This window comes from Electrophorus electricus, chromosome 15 (assembly GCF_041902795.1).
Source record: "Electrophorus electricus isolate QZ-2024a chromosome 15, ASM4190279v1, whole genome shotgun sequence".
Lineage (NCBI taxonomy): Eukaryota > Metazoa > Chordata > Actinopteri > Gymnotiformes > Gymnotidae > Electrophorus > Electrophorus electricus.
The window spans coordinates 5,765,001-5,783,004 of record NC_137511.1 but is presented as its reverse complement, the minus strand read 5'-3'; the positions used below and the strand labels follow the sequence as shown (position 1 = coordinate 5,783,004).

At 44.8% G+C, this 18,004-nt stretch overlaps 1 protein-coding gene across 8 annotated transcripts in view; it reads right to left on the bottom strand.

The window, feature by feature from the left end:
• Positions 1–18,004, bottom strand: part of vti1a (vesicle transport through interaction with t-SNAREs 1A) — a 105,789-nt gene that overhangs the window by 58,356 nt on the left and 29,429 nt on the right. For all 8 annotated transcript variants that reach the window (XM_035533517.2, XM_081697092.1, XM_035533518.2 and 5 more), the window contains one exon: positions 15,431–15,515. In XM_035533517.2, the coding sequence (XP_035389410.1) occupies positions 15,431–15,515 (85 nt within the window). The remainder of the gene's footprint in view (positions 1–15,430; positions 15,516–18,004) is intronic.

The window sequence follows — 18,004 nt, the reverse complement described above, 5'->3', positions numbered from 1 at the left end:
GATGTGCGAAATTGAACTGGGAAAGATTAAATGATGTCTAAAAGGAAATTTACATAGGCTGTGGAAGCTGTGGGTCATAGCAGCACAGAGGGCCATCCTACTGGAGACGTGCGGGACTGAAAACAGGAGGAGGAGCACGGCTCGGCCCAGAAGGGAGTCGGATCAATATGGCATCCTCCACTCTGGAACCGGATGATCCTCTGCCAGAGGTTACCAGCAGTCTCTGACAAAGTAGGGGAGGTGGAGAGAGAAGAAAGACCAGGAACAAGAACGAGAAGAAGAAGGAGAGAGAGAGAGAGAAATGGAAACCTCTCTCTTTCTCCCCCCTCCTGCATGCAGTCGTAGGGTGGTGGTAATAGATTTTGACACAGAGCCGGCAGGCCAGAGTGAGAGGAGGGGGCCAGGGCTGAGTCGATATCTGAGCAGTGCGGATGGGCTAAACCCCTGGCACTCACACAGGCTAACCAGCGATCATTAGAAAGTCAATGAGTCCTCCAGTGCTCACAGCCAGCTTTCAGAGGGACAGAGCAAGGCGCTATCCACGCAACAAGCGCTGCTCAGAAACACACAAGAACACAAACAACCAGACGCACAGACACTAAAGACGGATCCGATTCCAGACCTGGATTCGCACGTGACCATGCACATATGTGCAGGTTTTGGAAGATAACCGCATGCACACACATGAGAACAAAGTGGCAAAGAGGACAGGTCTTAATTGAACCCTTCTTTTACATTATTGAGCATCTCCTGTCCTGCATGGTGCTACAGGCCCGGGAGGTCTCCGAGGAGGGCCACCGAGCTGATCGCAGGTCAGATTAGACGTGGCCTTTTCACCCGCAGCCATGTATATTTAACACGCTCACCTCCAGCCCCTCCGCGCCTCGGTGCTTAACTTGCAGCTCCGCCAGCCTTCCTTCGCCACTCATGCCTAATTAGCCTGAGAGGTACAGCTCGCCCCGCTCGCGACTACAAAGACAGCGGTCGGTCAGAAAGCGCATGAAAAGCGGTGCTGCGTGGAGGCCGAGCCGGGATCCGGGATCCGGGATCCGGGAGCGACTGCCTGCGCTGGCCAGGATGAGGAGGCGCCATCGCGAGCCTGCTCACTTACCCAGCCTCAGGGCCACCTTAGGTCTCTCCTTGCTCTCGCCGCTAATGGGCAGCACATTGGCAGTTAGATGGGGAGACAGAGACAGAGAGAGACAGAGAGAGAGAGAGAGAGAGAGAGTGAAAGAAGGGGGGGGGGGGCTGTTCACAAGAATCAGTGAGTGACGTTTATTACCCCAACTAGTATGAAACACTATGACTAAAACATTATCCATACAGCTCCACTTGCCTCCCATAACCTCATCTAGTGCATTTCAGATTCTGGAGCAGCCAGAAGACAGAGAGAGGTAGCGTGTTACAGAGCGACATCCGATGAGATTAAAGTATTACCTCGACTAGTTGGTTAAGAGTTTCCTAAATCTGTTAGGATGTTTACAGAGCATATTCCACTAATCCACAAGCATGGCTTCTGTTCGGCCTGCAAAAAAGGGCTCAGCCTGGATAGATACGCGCAGAACTAAAAGAGCCTTGCCAAAATCTATTTACCAAATCCCGTGAGAGCGCAGTGCCGTACACTGGAGGACGGGGGCCGATGGAGGAACTAATGAGCCTGAAACACGGAGCCTCTTGCCATAATCTAAACCTGCGAGTCCTGGCTGTGACCAGAGCTGCTCGGTGCTGGAGGCCCGAGACAGGGGACGTGCCTGCACGGGTGGGGGAACATTATGATCATATGTGGAAGTCCAAGCCGCGCCTCGTCGCGTTTGCTTCCGCAGCCGCCGTGACCGAGGGGTGAGACGGGCAGGCCGGAGTGGGCGGAGCGGCTGGCGCTGCCACCCACAGGGAGATGGAGGCTTGCTCAGGCACCACTGATGCTCCGCCATGCCTTTGAAGGGATTATTAACACGTTTTGATTACTGTGGTCCCGTCGTCACAGGAAATATAACCTCCATCAGCGTATGAAACGGACCAAGCTTTCTTCTCCTGTGGGTTTTTTTTTTCCATCACAACCCACTCACTTGCTCCCTTAACCCTCCCAGCCCTACTCAAAGCAATTCACTAATTACTATAATGGCCATCTTAACGACACAGACCAATACAGCACTGGACTGATAGAGAAATTAGTTAGCCCTTCCTGTGCTTCCAATATGATAGAGTCACACAATTATTTTCTCACAGAAGGTCAAAGGAAAGGTCGACACACACACACACACACACACACACACAACACTCAGAACAATCATCAACCAAAGTATTAGTGCGTTAATCTAATCTATAAATGGCACATTTCAATACACTGGTTACATGTTTAAATACTGCCACCATATGAAATACCTGAATTCTTTTGGAAAAATGGTACCATATAAAAATAGCATAAATAAGACAGCCAGGATATGGTTGCTGGCGGTGGGCTAAGGGTTCTTTGTAATGCCAAGAGCAGCCTTATATTGTTCTGTGAGCCATGGACACTGGTCCCTGAATGCTCAAACGAACACACACACACACACACACACACACACACACACACACACACACACGTAGCTCTGCACATTCAGTAGCTCTGCACTAATCAGGAAGTCTTGCAGGAAAAGTTAAGGTCTGAAGATTTCTTTTTCCAGCTACCAAAATGGTGATGAGAGTCATTTCACCACACAATGGTATAGAGGACTACTTTATTCAAGGTAAGACTTAACAGTTTGATAATGACCAAAACACTATCACAATCTCAATATTCCAACGTTACTCCACTTATTCTGCCATCCAAAGGCAGACTGATTCATTAACGAATGCCCTTCTTTTATATCTGGGTCTTGTTAGAAAATATCAACATTGCTATTTATCTTAGCATCACGCGTTGAAATCAAAGGTACGGGAATAGAGCCTGTGACCCAAAGGCGAGGAGGGTGGTTAGATTATTCTTCCCATAAACACACTCTGGCTCTTCAGATTATGTTCAAAATGTCTAGATGTTTCAGCCCTCCTCCCCCTGCTCAGCTAGGTAATGTGAAGCCTCTTACGATAACCACAGAGGTGACCTAAGCAGCCTGAAAAGTAAATGGTGGACTATTGGTGAATATAGTGAAATTAAATAATACTAATATACCTGAATAATGAATTACAGTACATGAATATCAGGAGATCCAAGTTTCTTCTTTTGAGAGGAGGCAAATAGTTGTTTCTCCAGCCCATGTTTCACCATACTATGCATTTCCAAAGTGAAGTTGTATCATTGATTTAATCTGACTGGATAAGCGAGAAAAGAAAATTAATTTACAAAACAGTAAAAATATTGCCATAATAAATCAACCTGTAAGTTCATCACCAAACATACTTCAAATTAGCAGGAAAATAACTGTGCGACTGACAATTTACCACATAAATTTGTGAAATCTGTCTCCATCAACACAAAGCTGTGAGAGACTCAGTGAGAGTGAAGTGGTCTGTAGCTGACTGCTTGGCCAAATCAAAGGGCAGGATGAGCCAGGGGAAAGTGGAACAGAGCTGTGCCACAGAGAGAGGGAGTGTGAGAGAGAGAGAGAGAGAGAGAGAGAGAGAGTAGGGCCACAGAGAGAGAGAGTGAGAGAGAGAGAGAGAGAGAGAGAGAGAGAGTAGGGCCACAGAGAGAGGGAGTGTGAGAGAGAGGGAGTGTGAGAGACAGGGAGTGTGAGAGAGAGGGAGTGTGAGAGAGAGGGAGTGTGAGAGAGAGAGAGAGAGAGAGAGAGAGTAGGGCCACAGAGAGAGAGAGTGAGAGAGAGAGAGAGAGAGAGAGAGAGTAGGGCCACAGAGAGAGGGAGTGTGAGAGAGAGGGAGTAGGGCCACAGAGAGAGGGAGTGTGAGAGAGAGAGAGAGAGAGAGAGAGAGAGAGAGAGTGTAGGGCCACAGAGAGAGGGTGTGAGAGAGAGAGAGAGAGAGAGAGAGAGAGAGAGAGAGAGAGAGAGAGAGTAGGGCCACAGAGAGAGGGAGTGTGAGAGAGAGAGAGAGAGGGAGTGTGAGAGAGAGAGAGAGAGAGAGGGAGTGTGAGAGAGAGAGAGAGAGAGAGAGGGAGTGTGAGAGAGAGAGAGAGTAGGGCCACAGAGAGAGAGAGAGAGGGAGTGTGAGAGAGAGAGAGAGAGAGAGAGAGAGAGAGAGAGGGAGTAGGGCTACAGAGAGAGGGAGTGTGTGTGTGAGAGAGAGAGAGAGAGAGAGAGAGAGAGAGAGGGAGTGTGAGAGAGAGAGAGAGAGGGAGTGTGAGACAGAGGGAGCTCTGCGTTTAGGTGCCATATCTGAGGAGGAATCTTCTGCCCACTGTGCTCCTCTTAGACACACTGTGCCTGGATGGACAGAACAGCGTTTGACCTAAATAAATCCAGGTGGTCCAGGATGCCACAGATCACTTAAAGGCACGCCTCTCACCCTGCCTTTACAGTTTGGTAAAATTACCTATAAATTTATTTTTATGTAAAATATTAATGTGTATGTGTGTATATCAGTTTTTAAGCATCTTTTAACATTAGTAGCCTGTTTCAAAATGAACATGTTTCAGGATATTTTGTAGGCCACTTTAAAAAGGTATTGATGAAGTAAAATTTGAACAACTACAAATACTTAGATTAGCTATACTGGATTACTCCAAAAATGATCAATTTTTGGATTTTGTTTAATACAAGAAACCTATGTTGCTCAAAGAGCATTTTTAAGTGATTTATTTTTCATTGAAATACCTGGTTCTGGGAGAGCTCATATTTAGATCACAATCATGCAGCCTTTTGTGAGTTTGTGTGTGTGTGTGTCTACTTACAAATCTTGCAAGGACCCTTCAATGGATGAAAAAGGAAGCTAGGGAAACAATTATCTGCACACTAAGTAATCGCAAATGGCAATGACTCTCACTTTACTTCCACCTGCAATGCTGCTTCAACGACATGTATTGCTACACAATTACCGATGGAATTATGCATAAACCATTATGCACAGAGCAGTTGAAATGACTTTGCTCTCTAGTCCAGCTTTCATTAGGAGCTCATTAAAAAAAGAAACTAAGATGCTTTGCAAATGCAACAACATAAGCCTCTAGATGTGAAAACGGTAGACATTTCAGACATACTGAGGTAAGACCAGCAAGCTGCTCAAACTACAGTATTATGAGCTAAATAATTAAAAAATAATTATTCAGTTCATGAGCGTGAACTAATAAAACTGCAATCATATTGGATAACTTAGGAAGAAAACGATGAACCCTTAGAAAAGTCGGTAGAGGAAAACACAATAGTTATTTTGCAATGTTTTCAGAAATAAAGAATTTCTACTGCTTGTGTCTCCGCCAGATCAAGATGAATTCCAAATCCATTCAAGAGGATTTTATTGTAACAGTGGCGGTTACACCAATAATAACGAGAGGGGAAAAAAGCCATAAAAGCTCCACATCTAGAAGAACACGTTTTCTTTGGTACAGTTTTTATCATCATTAAATGGAGTCATGGCAGCCTGCAATAAAACCACATTCAATCAAGATCAGCCTTGAGCATTAGTTCTTTAGTGGATATTGATTTTTAAATTCTAATTGGAACAATTTCTTCCCCAAGAATACACCAGAGATAAATAAATGAATGAATAAATAAATAAATTTTATATATATATCAGACACACACACACCAACGACTATAAAACTTTGTGAACAATATCATGGTATAATATGACAACTGAGAGCTGAACCTTTACCAGATGAAAACTGTCAGAGAACTGCAGTCCTGTGGGTATGTCTGAGAGGAAAAGCATTATATCTTATTTATTTATTTGGGAGCTAATTAAGCTGACATTCAAACTAACACTCGCCATGTCTTGAAATGATCTCAGCAGGCACACGGCATAAAGGAGGTTCCTTGCACATACACGTGCACACCCACAGAGAACACATACACACACCAAACTGCGATAAATAAATAAAGCTCAAACAAGTTTCTAAGGTTGTAAGCAAAGCTCATCTTTTCAGGAACTTTCAGCTCCAGGAGAATGGTCCGAAGGCTTCAGTAGCGAGGAGTGAGCGGTGGAGACCTCCAGTGTGGATAGAGAGAGCGGAGAGCCACGCGGGCCTCCGTCTTTACAGTGGCTCAAGGGCGCAGCCTATGTGTCGCACTGTAGACTGCAGCTCCATCAGCTCACGTCAAGCAGCCTGTTCATTTATATGGCAGTCAAACTACCCAAGCCTCCCAAGGTTACAACAAAGGACACTAAAACTTCTGAGCGTTTTCTGGACATCTAATAGAGATCAGTGTCCACAGCCAGAAATACAAGGGGCTTGCCAAATTTCTGCGCTACATGGAATGAAGGGAATGTGTGCATTCAGCAATTTTACCCATATTTTGGGAAAAGTTCCTCAATTACTGCAAATATAATTTTCTCATCAGGAAGACAGCGGAGCAATAATGTGTTCCTGCCACATAGTAACAAAAAAGCTGTCCCAGTGGGCAACACCACTCATAAGACAAACAAGAGGCTACTTAAGCTAAATGCCACACATTTCACCCCCATGGACGACTCACTCCGCTAGTTAAGCACAGCTCGCCCTGCGGAACCGGACACGCAGAGCACCCGGTCTGGCCACCCCCTCCGGACTGGAGCGAAGCTGCCCCACTGACTGACAGATGGAGCCCCCAGCTGACAGCCCGGGCCGACCGTTTCATCTTCGGCGGGCGTCCTAAGCCTGCGGCCTCCCCAGCCCAGGGCGCGGCCCGCAAAAGAGGAAGCTGCTTTGAGGGACGACGCAACACAAGCGGACGCTGAGGGGACAGACGGTGAGCACTAATGATGCCCTTTATCCTTCCCCAGTGCAACCCAAGGGTGGGCCGCGCACGCCCGCGTCCACATATTGGCCCATAGTGCATTTAAGGAATGCGAGAGTCAGTGCATGATAACTGTGTTTAATAAACCACAGCTAACGAACGTGACGTCCAATGAAAGTTGAAAGCAGGTAGGAGGCTGTGAGCCAAGCTGGTATGAGAGTGGGCTCAGGCAAAATGATTGGCAGACACACTTAAGAAAGAAATGTAGATGAATAACAGTAAAAAAAAAAAAATAAAAAAATCCCACAAGACAAACATGACAACAACAACAACAAAAAAAAAGCTTTAAAATAATTTATCTTGCAAAGCATTCTTGTGGGACTCTTTCCTGGAATCTTGAACATGTGACTGCTACAAGTTCAACAGAAAAACATGAAAACCGTGACATTAGCTAAAACTACAAGTCTCGTTCAGCGATCATACCGTAAGATATGTCTGAATATAATGTGACTAACAGCTCATGCCTTTAATACTGGTGGCCTATGCCTTTAATACAGCAAGACCTTTAACTCAGCATTATTTTACATATTTATGGCAGTCTTCATCCTTTTATTTTGTACAAAAGAGCAAGAATGAGAGGGTGAGCGATGACGCAACAAGCGAACCCTGAATGCTGGCCCTTTGTCTCCTCAATCTGCCTTTGTAGGACTCTGTGTGAGTAGCTCCAGCTCTCCCAATCTCAGCCACCCAAGTCCCGGAGAATCCTTAGTGAATTAGGCCTCCTTTTTAACTGCCACCACTCTGCTGCCATCACCATGTCACTCCCATCACACAATTAACGTTTCTGATCCTTGTCCCACAGTGACAAGGTAGCAGCGCATCCCCTAGCCCCCGCCTCGGCTCCTCCCTTCGCTTCATTTCACTTCTTCTTTTTTGATACGGCAGCGCCTCAGATGTGCCAGCTCTTTAAAGCCGCCGACGAGAGAGCACCCATGGGGGTCCAGAGAACTCACTTTTGTCTTCGATTTCCTTCCAAAACAGTTTTATTTAATGCAATCCGTCTCCGATTCCTCTCTGACGCTTCCTCTGTGTCAATCAAAGGTCAGTGAAGCACTGTAGGGGTGGGCTGACAGAGGGCTGCGTGCGTGCGTGCGTGTGTGTGTGGTTATAGCACACAGAAAATGCATAGATACTGTATAAGACATACATGGATATACTTAATTGTATATCTTTCATGACGACATAATATTGAACTCAAATTTATCAATGATGATAGAAGATCGTTTGTAAAGGGTTTTGTACTTTAACTGAAGTAAAATAATGAATTTAGAAAGGGTTTTGATTGTTTACCTTTAGCTTCACAGCTTCCCTTCTGCACACTAGAACTATTCTTTGTGATTGTAATTAACAGAGTTCTCTGTACATAGTATTATGCACTGTGTTTAAGCATGCATTTTGTAGTTGCCAGGAGCATCTCAAGTGTGAGTGTTTACTTCAGACCACCTAAGTCAAACGTCAATTAGTCTTATTGGACTGCAGGACCATTAGTCTTACACAAGGTCAAAGGTCAATGAGAAAAAGAAGCTCGATTGGCCTGTAAAAAGCCCTATTGGCTTGTAAACTATACCCCAAATACACAATTTACTCCATGTAAAGAAGAAACTGTCTACATCAATGACAGCAGCCTACAAATCCATTCATTCTTCATTTATAACAATGTGAGTAATGTCTACACATCTCATCAATTTTCTGCTGCCAAACATTTTCCCTCCCCTCAGTATACTGTGATAAAAGTGGCATAAAACTCTTTTATGTGGCTCTGGTTTTGCGCTCCTCCTTCTGCGCATCTCTCTTCCTGTCCTCGTCCTTAGCCCAATTAGTGAGAGCCTAATACCGCTCACACACTGCACCCAATCAGGGCTGTTGTTCCCACAAGGAAGATCTCATTCCTTCTTCTCCTACAACACACACACACACACACACACATACATATATATATATATATATATATATGAAGAAATCCTGTACTAAGCATAATTTAATTGAGTACAAATAGTGTTATAGCCTGACTCAATCCCTTCTGCAGTCTCAAGGGAAGTACAGAATTAAACATGTCTAGGAAGTAAGTTGTGGCTGTTGAAGAGGCTCATTTCAACAAGACAAGCAAGAAGCTTACTTTTCACTCACACGCAACAGCCCAGCTAAAAACACTTTTCGCCACCAAAGAACTTCAGAAAATTCTGAATTTTCAGAGACTTTGACACTCAGTGATCCCACTTAACATGGCCCAGTACTGCAAGAGCAATTCAAATGCTCCAACTAGTCAACACCTGCACTTTCTATCAACAATCACTGTCAGAGATACACAGTCAGACATAAAACCACATACCCAGCTTACTCGAGTCTGTTGGTTCAGCTCTCGCATTAAGAGACTGTGTGCTGGCTTGCCATTGTGCAAGTTTCGCCTTTTGTCTGGGCAAGCTGAAACCAGAGGCTGCACCTTAGCTACCACAGTTCAAGCGTAAACAGTTTTTGTGTGTCTCAGTAGAACACTGTTGCCAGTGGACCCCCAAATCCTTGGAACAGCTGAGTCCTTCGGTGTCAAAGATAATGGCGATTTATTGCAATGTGAGGCTTTTTCTTTCACCACCCCCCACCCCCCAATCGTCCTCCTCCCGTTTCTCGCTCAAACCGATTAAAATTAAGCCGTAAACATGTGAGGACAGAATTAGCACATTTAGCGAGCCTCCTCTCCCACATCCCATTTGCGCTGCCGAGCGGCTGATCCCCGCAGTCGAACGCGGGTGCAATTTTAATGACGAGTCCCGTTTTTGAAGTCCAGATGAAAAAAGCGTCGCCTGCCGTTTGTGGCGGCGCTAGATACGGCGAGGCCGGGCCCGGCGTGATTGGGGGGGAACGCCACGGACTCGGACTCGGGGCCCTTCGATAGGATCGGTGTCATTTTCCTCTCCACGATAAGACGCCTCGCTGACAAGGCCCGATTAGGGGAGAAGAAATCATTACTGCACCGCCTTTCATCCGCCGGGGGGGTTCGCGATAAACAGCTCACCCGTGGGTAGATTTACAGAGCAGAAAACGTTACACACACACTCACACTCACTCACACACACACACACTTACAGCTTTCTACAAAATGTTCATTTCACAGGATAATATACATCTCACCTATTCACATGTAGGACAAAAACAAATAGAAAAGGATATATAACTAACTACCTGACTAATGTTAATATATAAAGCCCATAACAGGCACATCATGGCACCACTGTGTTATATAAGTAACACAAAGCCAATAAACCTTCACTTTCAACAGAAAGACGCCCTTATTACAAAGAGTATGGAAAACATTTCCCCAAGATAACCTATTGTAGATGGATTTTCCTCTCTGCATAACTAAAACTGAAGATTTAAAATATTCAAATCTCATGGCTCAGCTTCATGAATCAGACAATTATCAAATAACGTCATATTCTTTTTGAAACACAATACAGCATTCAGATTTCATCAAACTACAAACCCTAAGTTATTTTCTATGCTATACCTTGAGGAAATCGACTTCACTAAAGTGTCCTCATTAGAGGTATTTTTGTGTTGAAAATTTAAATAAGCCTATTCAGAAAAATAAATCATTCTGAAATAATGGCACTAATACAGATACAGTAGGAGAAAACTATCAGATAAATAACTAAAGCATTAAATGTGAAAAGTTTAGTTTAAAAAAAAAAACATCAATATATCTTTTTGATCCAAAATAAATGTCCATTTAATTTAAATTTGGCCAGTCAAAAAGCAACCTTTGTATACGTTCTTTTATTTTCCCTCTAAAATATTATTTAACAATATTTATGTAATTTATACACTACTGTGAGATATATTTTTAAAAAAGGAACACACTAATATTTACTAACAATGACAGCACAAAAAAAATCCACTACAACATTTTCAGTCACTACCGTATTTCTGATATTAAAACATGCAAAAAGTGCACCGCTATCTGCGCATCAAACACCCCTGTGGAGCTTTTACAAGTTTGAATATACCTGTCTTCTTATTATTAATAAAATAATAAGGTCAAAACAGAACATATGGTTTAAATTCAAGTAAATAAAAATGATTGATCAAATCTATCAAAGGTAATGTTAGTAAGTCTGACTTTAGCATTCGGCAGTTTGTTGTGTGTCAAACGAAAAAGACAGATAGTATTAGAGTGAGAAGCAAGTAGAAGCAGAGAACCAGAGAGGGGAGAGAGGGGAGGGAGAGAGAGAGAGAGAGATAGATATGAAGAGACAGAGACAAGTACGTGTATGTTACTGGGGCACTCCAGCACCCATGGACTGACACAGCAAGTCTCAAAGCCATGCTCGGCTTCAAAAGTGAGCATTTTTTTTTAATGTTTACAAAGTATAATTATTTATTTCTTCATTCCATCATTTATTTCTTTATTTATTTCCATCCCGACACACTCGGCTTTTCCACGAGGCCCTCGCTGATGACGCCCCCCCCCCCCCCACGCTTGCTCTTTTAATACCAGCGGAAAAAAAAAAATCAAACCGCTCTAAAACAAATTGATGTCCTCTTTAATATAGTCGTCACATCATCACAGGGTCCTCACGTCTGCCTTGGTGACAACTGCAGAGCTGCGTAGCTCAGCCGCCATGACTGCTGCTTTGTTGGTCGCTTCAATGATTTATCACAAAAAAAAAAAAAAAAAGGAAGCGAGAGGGCGAGAGAGGGAAAGAAAGAGCCTCTCGATCGAGTCACTGGCACCTTTGATTGGCATGGCCTAATCAGCTTATCTGGGTGCTAATAAAGTTGATGGCGTGCGGAGCTGCTCTCTACCTGGCTCTGCGTGAACTTTGGGCCCTGGTGTGGGGCCCCCGGGGGCCGGGGGCTGACCCTCTCTGCTTATCTAAACGCCGCTGAAATCAATCCCTAATGAGCTGGTTTCATTTTGCGCCATCGATCCGGAGCGGACACGGCGGCGGCTGCTCCAGTGCTCAAAAGGCCAGCCTTGGCCTCCTCACGGGCCACCGGCAGCCTTAAGCAGCTCCCCCAGCACCTTCTGTTTACCTTAGCAATTAGCGGTTGCCTGTGGAGACGGCCGGCGCTCAGGCGTGCACCTACGAGCGTCTTAATTCTTAATAAAACGGACGGCAACAGCTCGGCCATCGTCGGACGAGTACGTGGGAATTTCAGATGACTCAGGACATGGAGCGGTAGACGTGCTTCCCTGTGTCTGGCCGCATGCTCGCGCTGCGCAGAACTGCCGAGCTCTTCCTCAGCTCATCTACTGCTCTCTCGGGCTCCGCAACAGCCATGATTTAAATGCCTTCAAATTGGCTCCTTCTATTCTCCCTCCGCGGCTGCCGGCTGGCTTTGGAGTGCCTCGCCTCAGGTTCAGACCTCTTTAAATGGGTGCCCTCTCTTAATGACGTCCCATACTTTATTTATGAGACAAACAGTGCAGTAAATGGCTCCGCGTGTCCGGAGTGCACCCTCGATGTTTCTCAAAGGGCCTGAAGTGGCCCCGACCTGCTGCAGCTGGATGGCGCAGCCTGCTATCACCCCTGTAAACACACTCTCACAGAGGCTCTGCAGCAATCACTCAGGGCAGGGGAAAATATACAGAGCAGTCTTCCATGCTACCATGTTTGTTTGTTTGTTTAAACTGATCAATGTTGTGGCACACGCTAACCAATCCTACTTAACTGGCTCTTCACTATTTGCATCAGTAAGGAAGCAGGCAGTTGCTCTTAAGAATTCAAAGTGCTTCCTCATGGGTGGGAAGGAGTCCGTCTTTGGGAAGGCTGCAACAACACTATATCAGCACATCCCTCCTGATAAGAACAATACACAGTAGAGAAAACAGATAATATAATAGCTTATTTATACACCTCCCAATATACAATTATATCAATAATAGGCTGCACTGTCTTTTTGTCTTCAGGGCACAGAACATACAGCCCTTCCTGGAGAGCTGGTATAAGCATCGTGAATTATTTGAGGGGGAAATACCACTTTTTTATGACCTGACCCATGCACTATTGAAGTACCAAGGCCTGGCCAGAAAATGACTCATCAGTTCAAAATTATTTCTTTCGCTGCCCCAAAATGTCAGCATATTTGGAGTATAACACCAGGTTATACTGGTAAACTATTTATATATTATATTTTGGTGGTTGTTTTCAGATGCAGGTGTTTTTTTTTTTTTTTTTTACCAATACATGAAAACGTGGAGCCTTTTACATCTCTCTGGTTGAAGTGTCCACCTTTATACTTGCCAGTAAACCTCAACTTTAACCATGATTCCTCTGCCAAGAGACAGGTTCTTCTTGTTTTCAATAAAATGGAAAGACTTGTGTGTGCATATTTTTTGGGGAACTTTTTCGGTTTCTGAGACTGAAATGTGGGCACCTCTTTCATAATATGTTAAATGTCTTATTGTTATAGAACCTGCAAATGTATACTGCTGGGGTAAAAATATATTTTATGGGAAAAGATGCTTGCGTTAGCACTAAAACTGACACGAATCTAATAAGCATATCTTGGTTTTTCAGATTTAATTATTTATATCTCCAACCACTTATATGTATATGCTGAGATTTTTTAACTGTCTGATCTAATCTCACGTACACCTTTTCTTAAATTTAGGTCTAGCAAAACTGTTGAACAAACACCAAAGCTAATAAATATGCTGTTATTAAGCATGGTATATACTGTTACTACACACTGTAGTGCAGAGGGAAAAGCATATGTGCAGCGCATCGCTAAATGTAGCAGTGTGTCTGATCTGGTGTGCTGTGGGAGCAGTAGCACACACTCAATCAGCAGACAGTCTCCTCGGCGAGGGTCAGCTGCCCTGCCAGCCTGCGATGTGGAGCGCGTGGGTGTTCCCCAAGGGTTCTGCTCACCTCCCTGCTGTCTCAGGCTCCTTAACGCAGGAGCAGGACAGCCCTGTGGGCTTGGAGACCATCTTCTTTTTTAAGGCTTTTTTTGTTTGTTTGTTTTGTAGGGGGCTTTTGGGGGTGGGGGGTTTTAAGGGCGAGGGGGTCGGGGATTAGCCGCACGTGGTGAGCCTCAGACGGCCCTGGACTCGGCCGCTCCTGACGCCACACGGACAGCACCGGGCATGGCTGCGCAAACACGCATTGTTCAGGCCTGGAGGGACCCGCGCGGAGAGGGGGAGGGGATGCGGGACCCTGCGGGTCGCCGGCACACACAAGTGGCCATTTAAAAGGAAGTCACTCTGAGCTGAACGACTTCCTCTCTCAGCTTAGGGGCCTGATACCGCGGGGCGGAGCCGTCAGGCTGCGGTTTCGGTGTGGACCAGTGGCAGCAGTGCCTCAAATGCACACGCGAGAAGGAAAAAAACGAGTCTAAATCGAAGAAAAACAAAGGGCATTCACAATGAGAAGTGAAACCAGTGAAACAGTATGCAAGGCAGGAGAAAGTGAGCAGGAAAAGAAAAAAAGCCATCCTGCATGAGCTCAAGATGATCTGAAACAAATGAAACTAAATTTTTAAGCAGGGGATGCAGATTGTATTTATGAATTTGTGAGTTCTGCTCGTGAGACATCAAAAAGCAATGGTCTGTGCAACCCTTTCTCGAGTTGAATTATTAACTCTGTCGACGTCGCACATGAGCCACTCTGCCATTATAGTGTAAATTAACAAACTTTTCAAAACTACAGCGGAAGCCAAAGAAAGCCAGTTGCTTCTTGAAGAAGAAGCTTTGATACGTCTCCAAGGAATACACTCTGCCTCCATAACACAGCGACAGTCAGCATGGGGGGGTGCCTACAGATTTAATCTATTTCAGATCTAAATGAGCTCATTTTCTTATATTTAAAGATGAAAACTAACCCTAAGATAGGCATATGAATCAGATGGTGTTCAGGATGTTTTATTTAGAAACTGGTTTATTAAAAGATGCCAGTCTTTGTTTTGTTTTTTGAGACCATGAAATTGTTAAGGAACGCTGACGTTGTTTATTTCAGTATTATCGCCCCCTCCATCTTTCTGAGCCATAATAAAAAAAGCTCCATAGCGCTCTCTCCGTGTTGCACGCACATATAGCCCTACACAGATGGATGCACGGGAAATAAGGCAGTGTGTTTTGTGTGCTCCTAACACAGGGCTGGAGCTCGCCCTCGCCTCTACACCCCTCTCTCTCTCTCTCCCCTCGCCTCTACACCCCTCTCTCTCTCCCCTCGCCTCTACACCCCTCTCTCTCCCCTCGCCTCTACACCTCTCTCTCTCTCCCCTCGTCTCTACACCTCTCTCTCCCCTCGTCTCTACACCTCTCTCTCCCCTCGTCTCTACACCTCTCTCCCCTCGTCTCTACACCTCTCTCCCCTCGTCTCTACACCTCTCTCTCCCCTCGTCTCTACACCTCTCTCTCTCCCCTCGCCTCTACCTCTCTCTCTCCCCTCGCCTCTACACCCCTCTCTCTCCCCTCGTCTCTACACCTCTCTTTCCCCTCGCCTATCTTTGATGTGCTCCTGCAAATGTCACCAGTCTTCAAGGCCCCCCCCCCCAACATGCATACGAGCGAGACAATTTGCTGTCCCTCAGCTACCCCCCCAACTACCCATAATGCCTACCGGTTTCCACAGCTATCTGGTAGCCAGCCTCCAGTCTCCGAGATGACCTTTCCAGCTTCTCTGTGTTGTCCAACAGATGTGCTCTCTGAAACAAACCAGGCAAAAAGAACAACACAATAAGAGAAGGAGAATGACTGAAGGGCTCAGAGATGGTTTAGAGGGACAATTCAGCGTTGATGTATGATAAAGTACGCCATAACATGCACCACCCATACCAATTTAAATCGGGCATTTGTCTAAATTCCATTCGGAGTTTATTTTCTCCATGAATTGGGCTGGATCTTGGGCTGAGTAGAGCGCTGAAAGGATCAGAGTCCAAGCAAACACCTTTCCTCCACTTTAATTGAGGTTTCTTTCAACTCTGCTTTGTTCTGTAGGTGTTCATCGTTACAGGATCTCATTACCTCACACTGAGTACTGGGGCAAAGTTTAGCATGAGAGGAAAGGCCAATTGAGCTATAATATATTAGTGCTTGAAGTTTCACATTCCTTAATATCTGAATGTTGGCCAGCTTTGGTGGGTACCTCAGTAAACCTCATTATGCACAAACATTTCTCCCAATTCTGGCACATGAAGTATCAAATTGTGCTGTCACTAATAATTTATAATATCTGGAAAATCCAGAAGTATATTTCTTTGGAATCATGTTTCTTATCAGTGTTATTATAATATTAACCCCATTTTATGAAGAACAACGTACTCAGGTCATGTAAGGCCAAACATGCTGTGTAAATCATCAATGATAAAATAAAGATAAATCACAATAAGTATTGCACAAAGACAATGTGTTTCAACTGTGGAAGGAAAACAGTTGACTTGATCTAGTTTGAAAGGCCCATGGTCACGAATGTGACATTAAAACCATGGTCAAGAGACAGACCATAAATAGTGTTCTCAGATAATACGATGTTTATACGATTAAAAAAGAATCTATAATTATATACCGAATAAATACTTTTACAACATTTAAATGTGTTGAAACCTCTACATGTACTGGAGTGCATTACAGTTTAATAATATCGGAACTAGGCTCCTATAAGCATACAAAACACCCAACCAAACAAATACTACTACCGTGTTATGAAAAAAAACGGACTTACTATAAACTAGGTTAAGAATTAAAACAGTATCGTTATCTTTCTTGCATTATTAATGATGTGCTTGAACTCTACAGATTACTCATTACAATATTGGAAAGAAAAAAAATCTCCCCAGCTCAGACCAGACAGAAATAACATTCCCAGAAACACTGTACAGAGTACATCATCCCGGCAAACTCTTGTTTCATTCTCTAAATGTGTATGGGCTTGCCTTCTTCCCAAAAGAGGGTTACAATTACCCCCCCGGTTTACACAAACAAAAAGCAAAAGGGCTAAAAAGAGGCTCCAGTTTTAGTTAAGCTGTCAAAATATGTACCAGCTAATCACTGCTGGAAATGACATGAACAACAGACAACATCCCACTTTTCAAAGTTTGACAATCACAGAGAAGGGGGTAGGGGAAAAAAAACAACTTTTTTTTCTTCTCCTCCCTTCAGTTGACAGATGTCATTTAAAATTGTAGAAATACTTTTTAATAGTTTAAGGGTGGGGGTTTCGGATTGAGCTGGTGAAAGAGAGGGAGGGTAAGGGAGAGAAAATGGGAGAGCGATGAGGAGAGAGAGAGAGAGAGAGAGAGAGAGAGAGAGGAGAGAGAGAGAGAGGAGAGAGAAGAAGATGGATGGGGGTGGTGGTGTGTGTGTGCAAGGGGAAAAGGAAGCCAGCTCTGCCTAATGAGCCCCTCTGGATCAGCAGAGATGGAGGGGACGTATTGACATGCAACGCTTAAGCTAATACACCTAGACCATGGATGTGCCTGTGTGCCTGGGAGCACAAGGCAGCCGGGGATACTGACAGAGTAGCTCGCTCCCCTGTCTTCAAAGAACTCAAGTGATTAGTATGTTATCATTACCATTCGAAACGTGATTTTCCTATTCCCTCTCGGCAAAGGTGACACGTCTTGGGGAGACGGCCAGCAGACTCGCGTGGTGAAAAGCCACTTCAAAGCTTTTCCTTGAATTTTTCGCTCCCTCTCCCGTGCTCATTCCCTCTCCCTCTCTGCCTTTCCGGGGGAGGTGGGGGGTTCGGGGCTGGTGGCTTCCATTGTGGAGCGGGATCATTAGAATTACGCACTTGGGCATGAAGCACACAGGAACGGGAGGTGAGGGTGAAGGTAGCCGCCGTGCCGATGCAGTGACGACACTGTGCTGGGAAGGTAGTGTGCCAAGTGAATACTTCCTCTCCAAAGCTGAGGAAGGAGGGGTGTAGTAAAAAAAAAAAAAAAAAAAAACACACCTGGAAGTCTAGAGAAGAGGAGGGACTAGGAACACCTGGGTCCCGCTGTGGTCTCGGCTAAATTAACACGTCCCATCGACACAGGCAGTGTCACAACTCATAATGCAGGTGCTGGGGCCGTGCTCCGAGGTATTTGGGAGTTTGCCCGACGATCCAAGGAGGTTATCGTGCGCATGGAGCAGCATACACAGCAACATAATTACAGAAATATACTTTATTTCAAAGACAAAAAAAACAAAC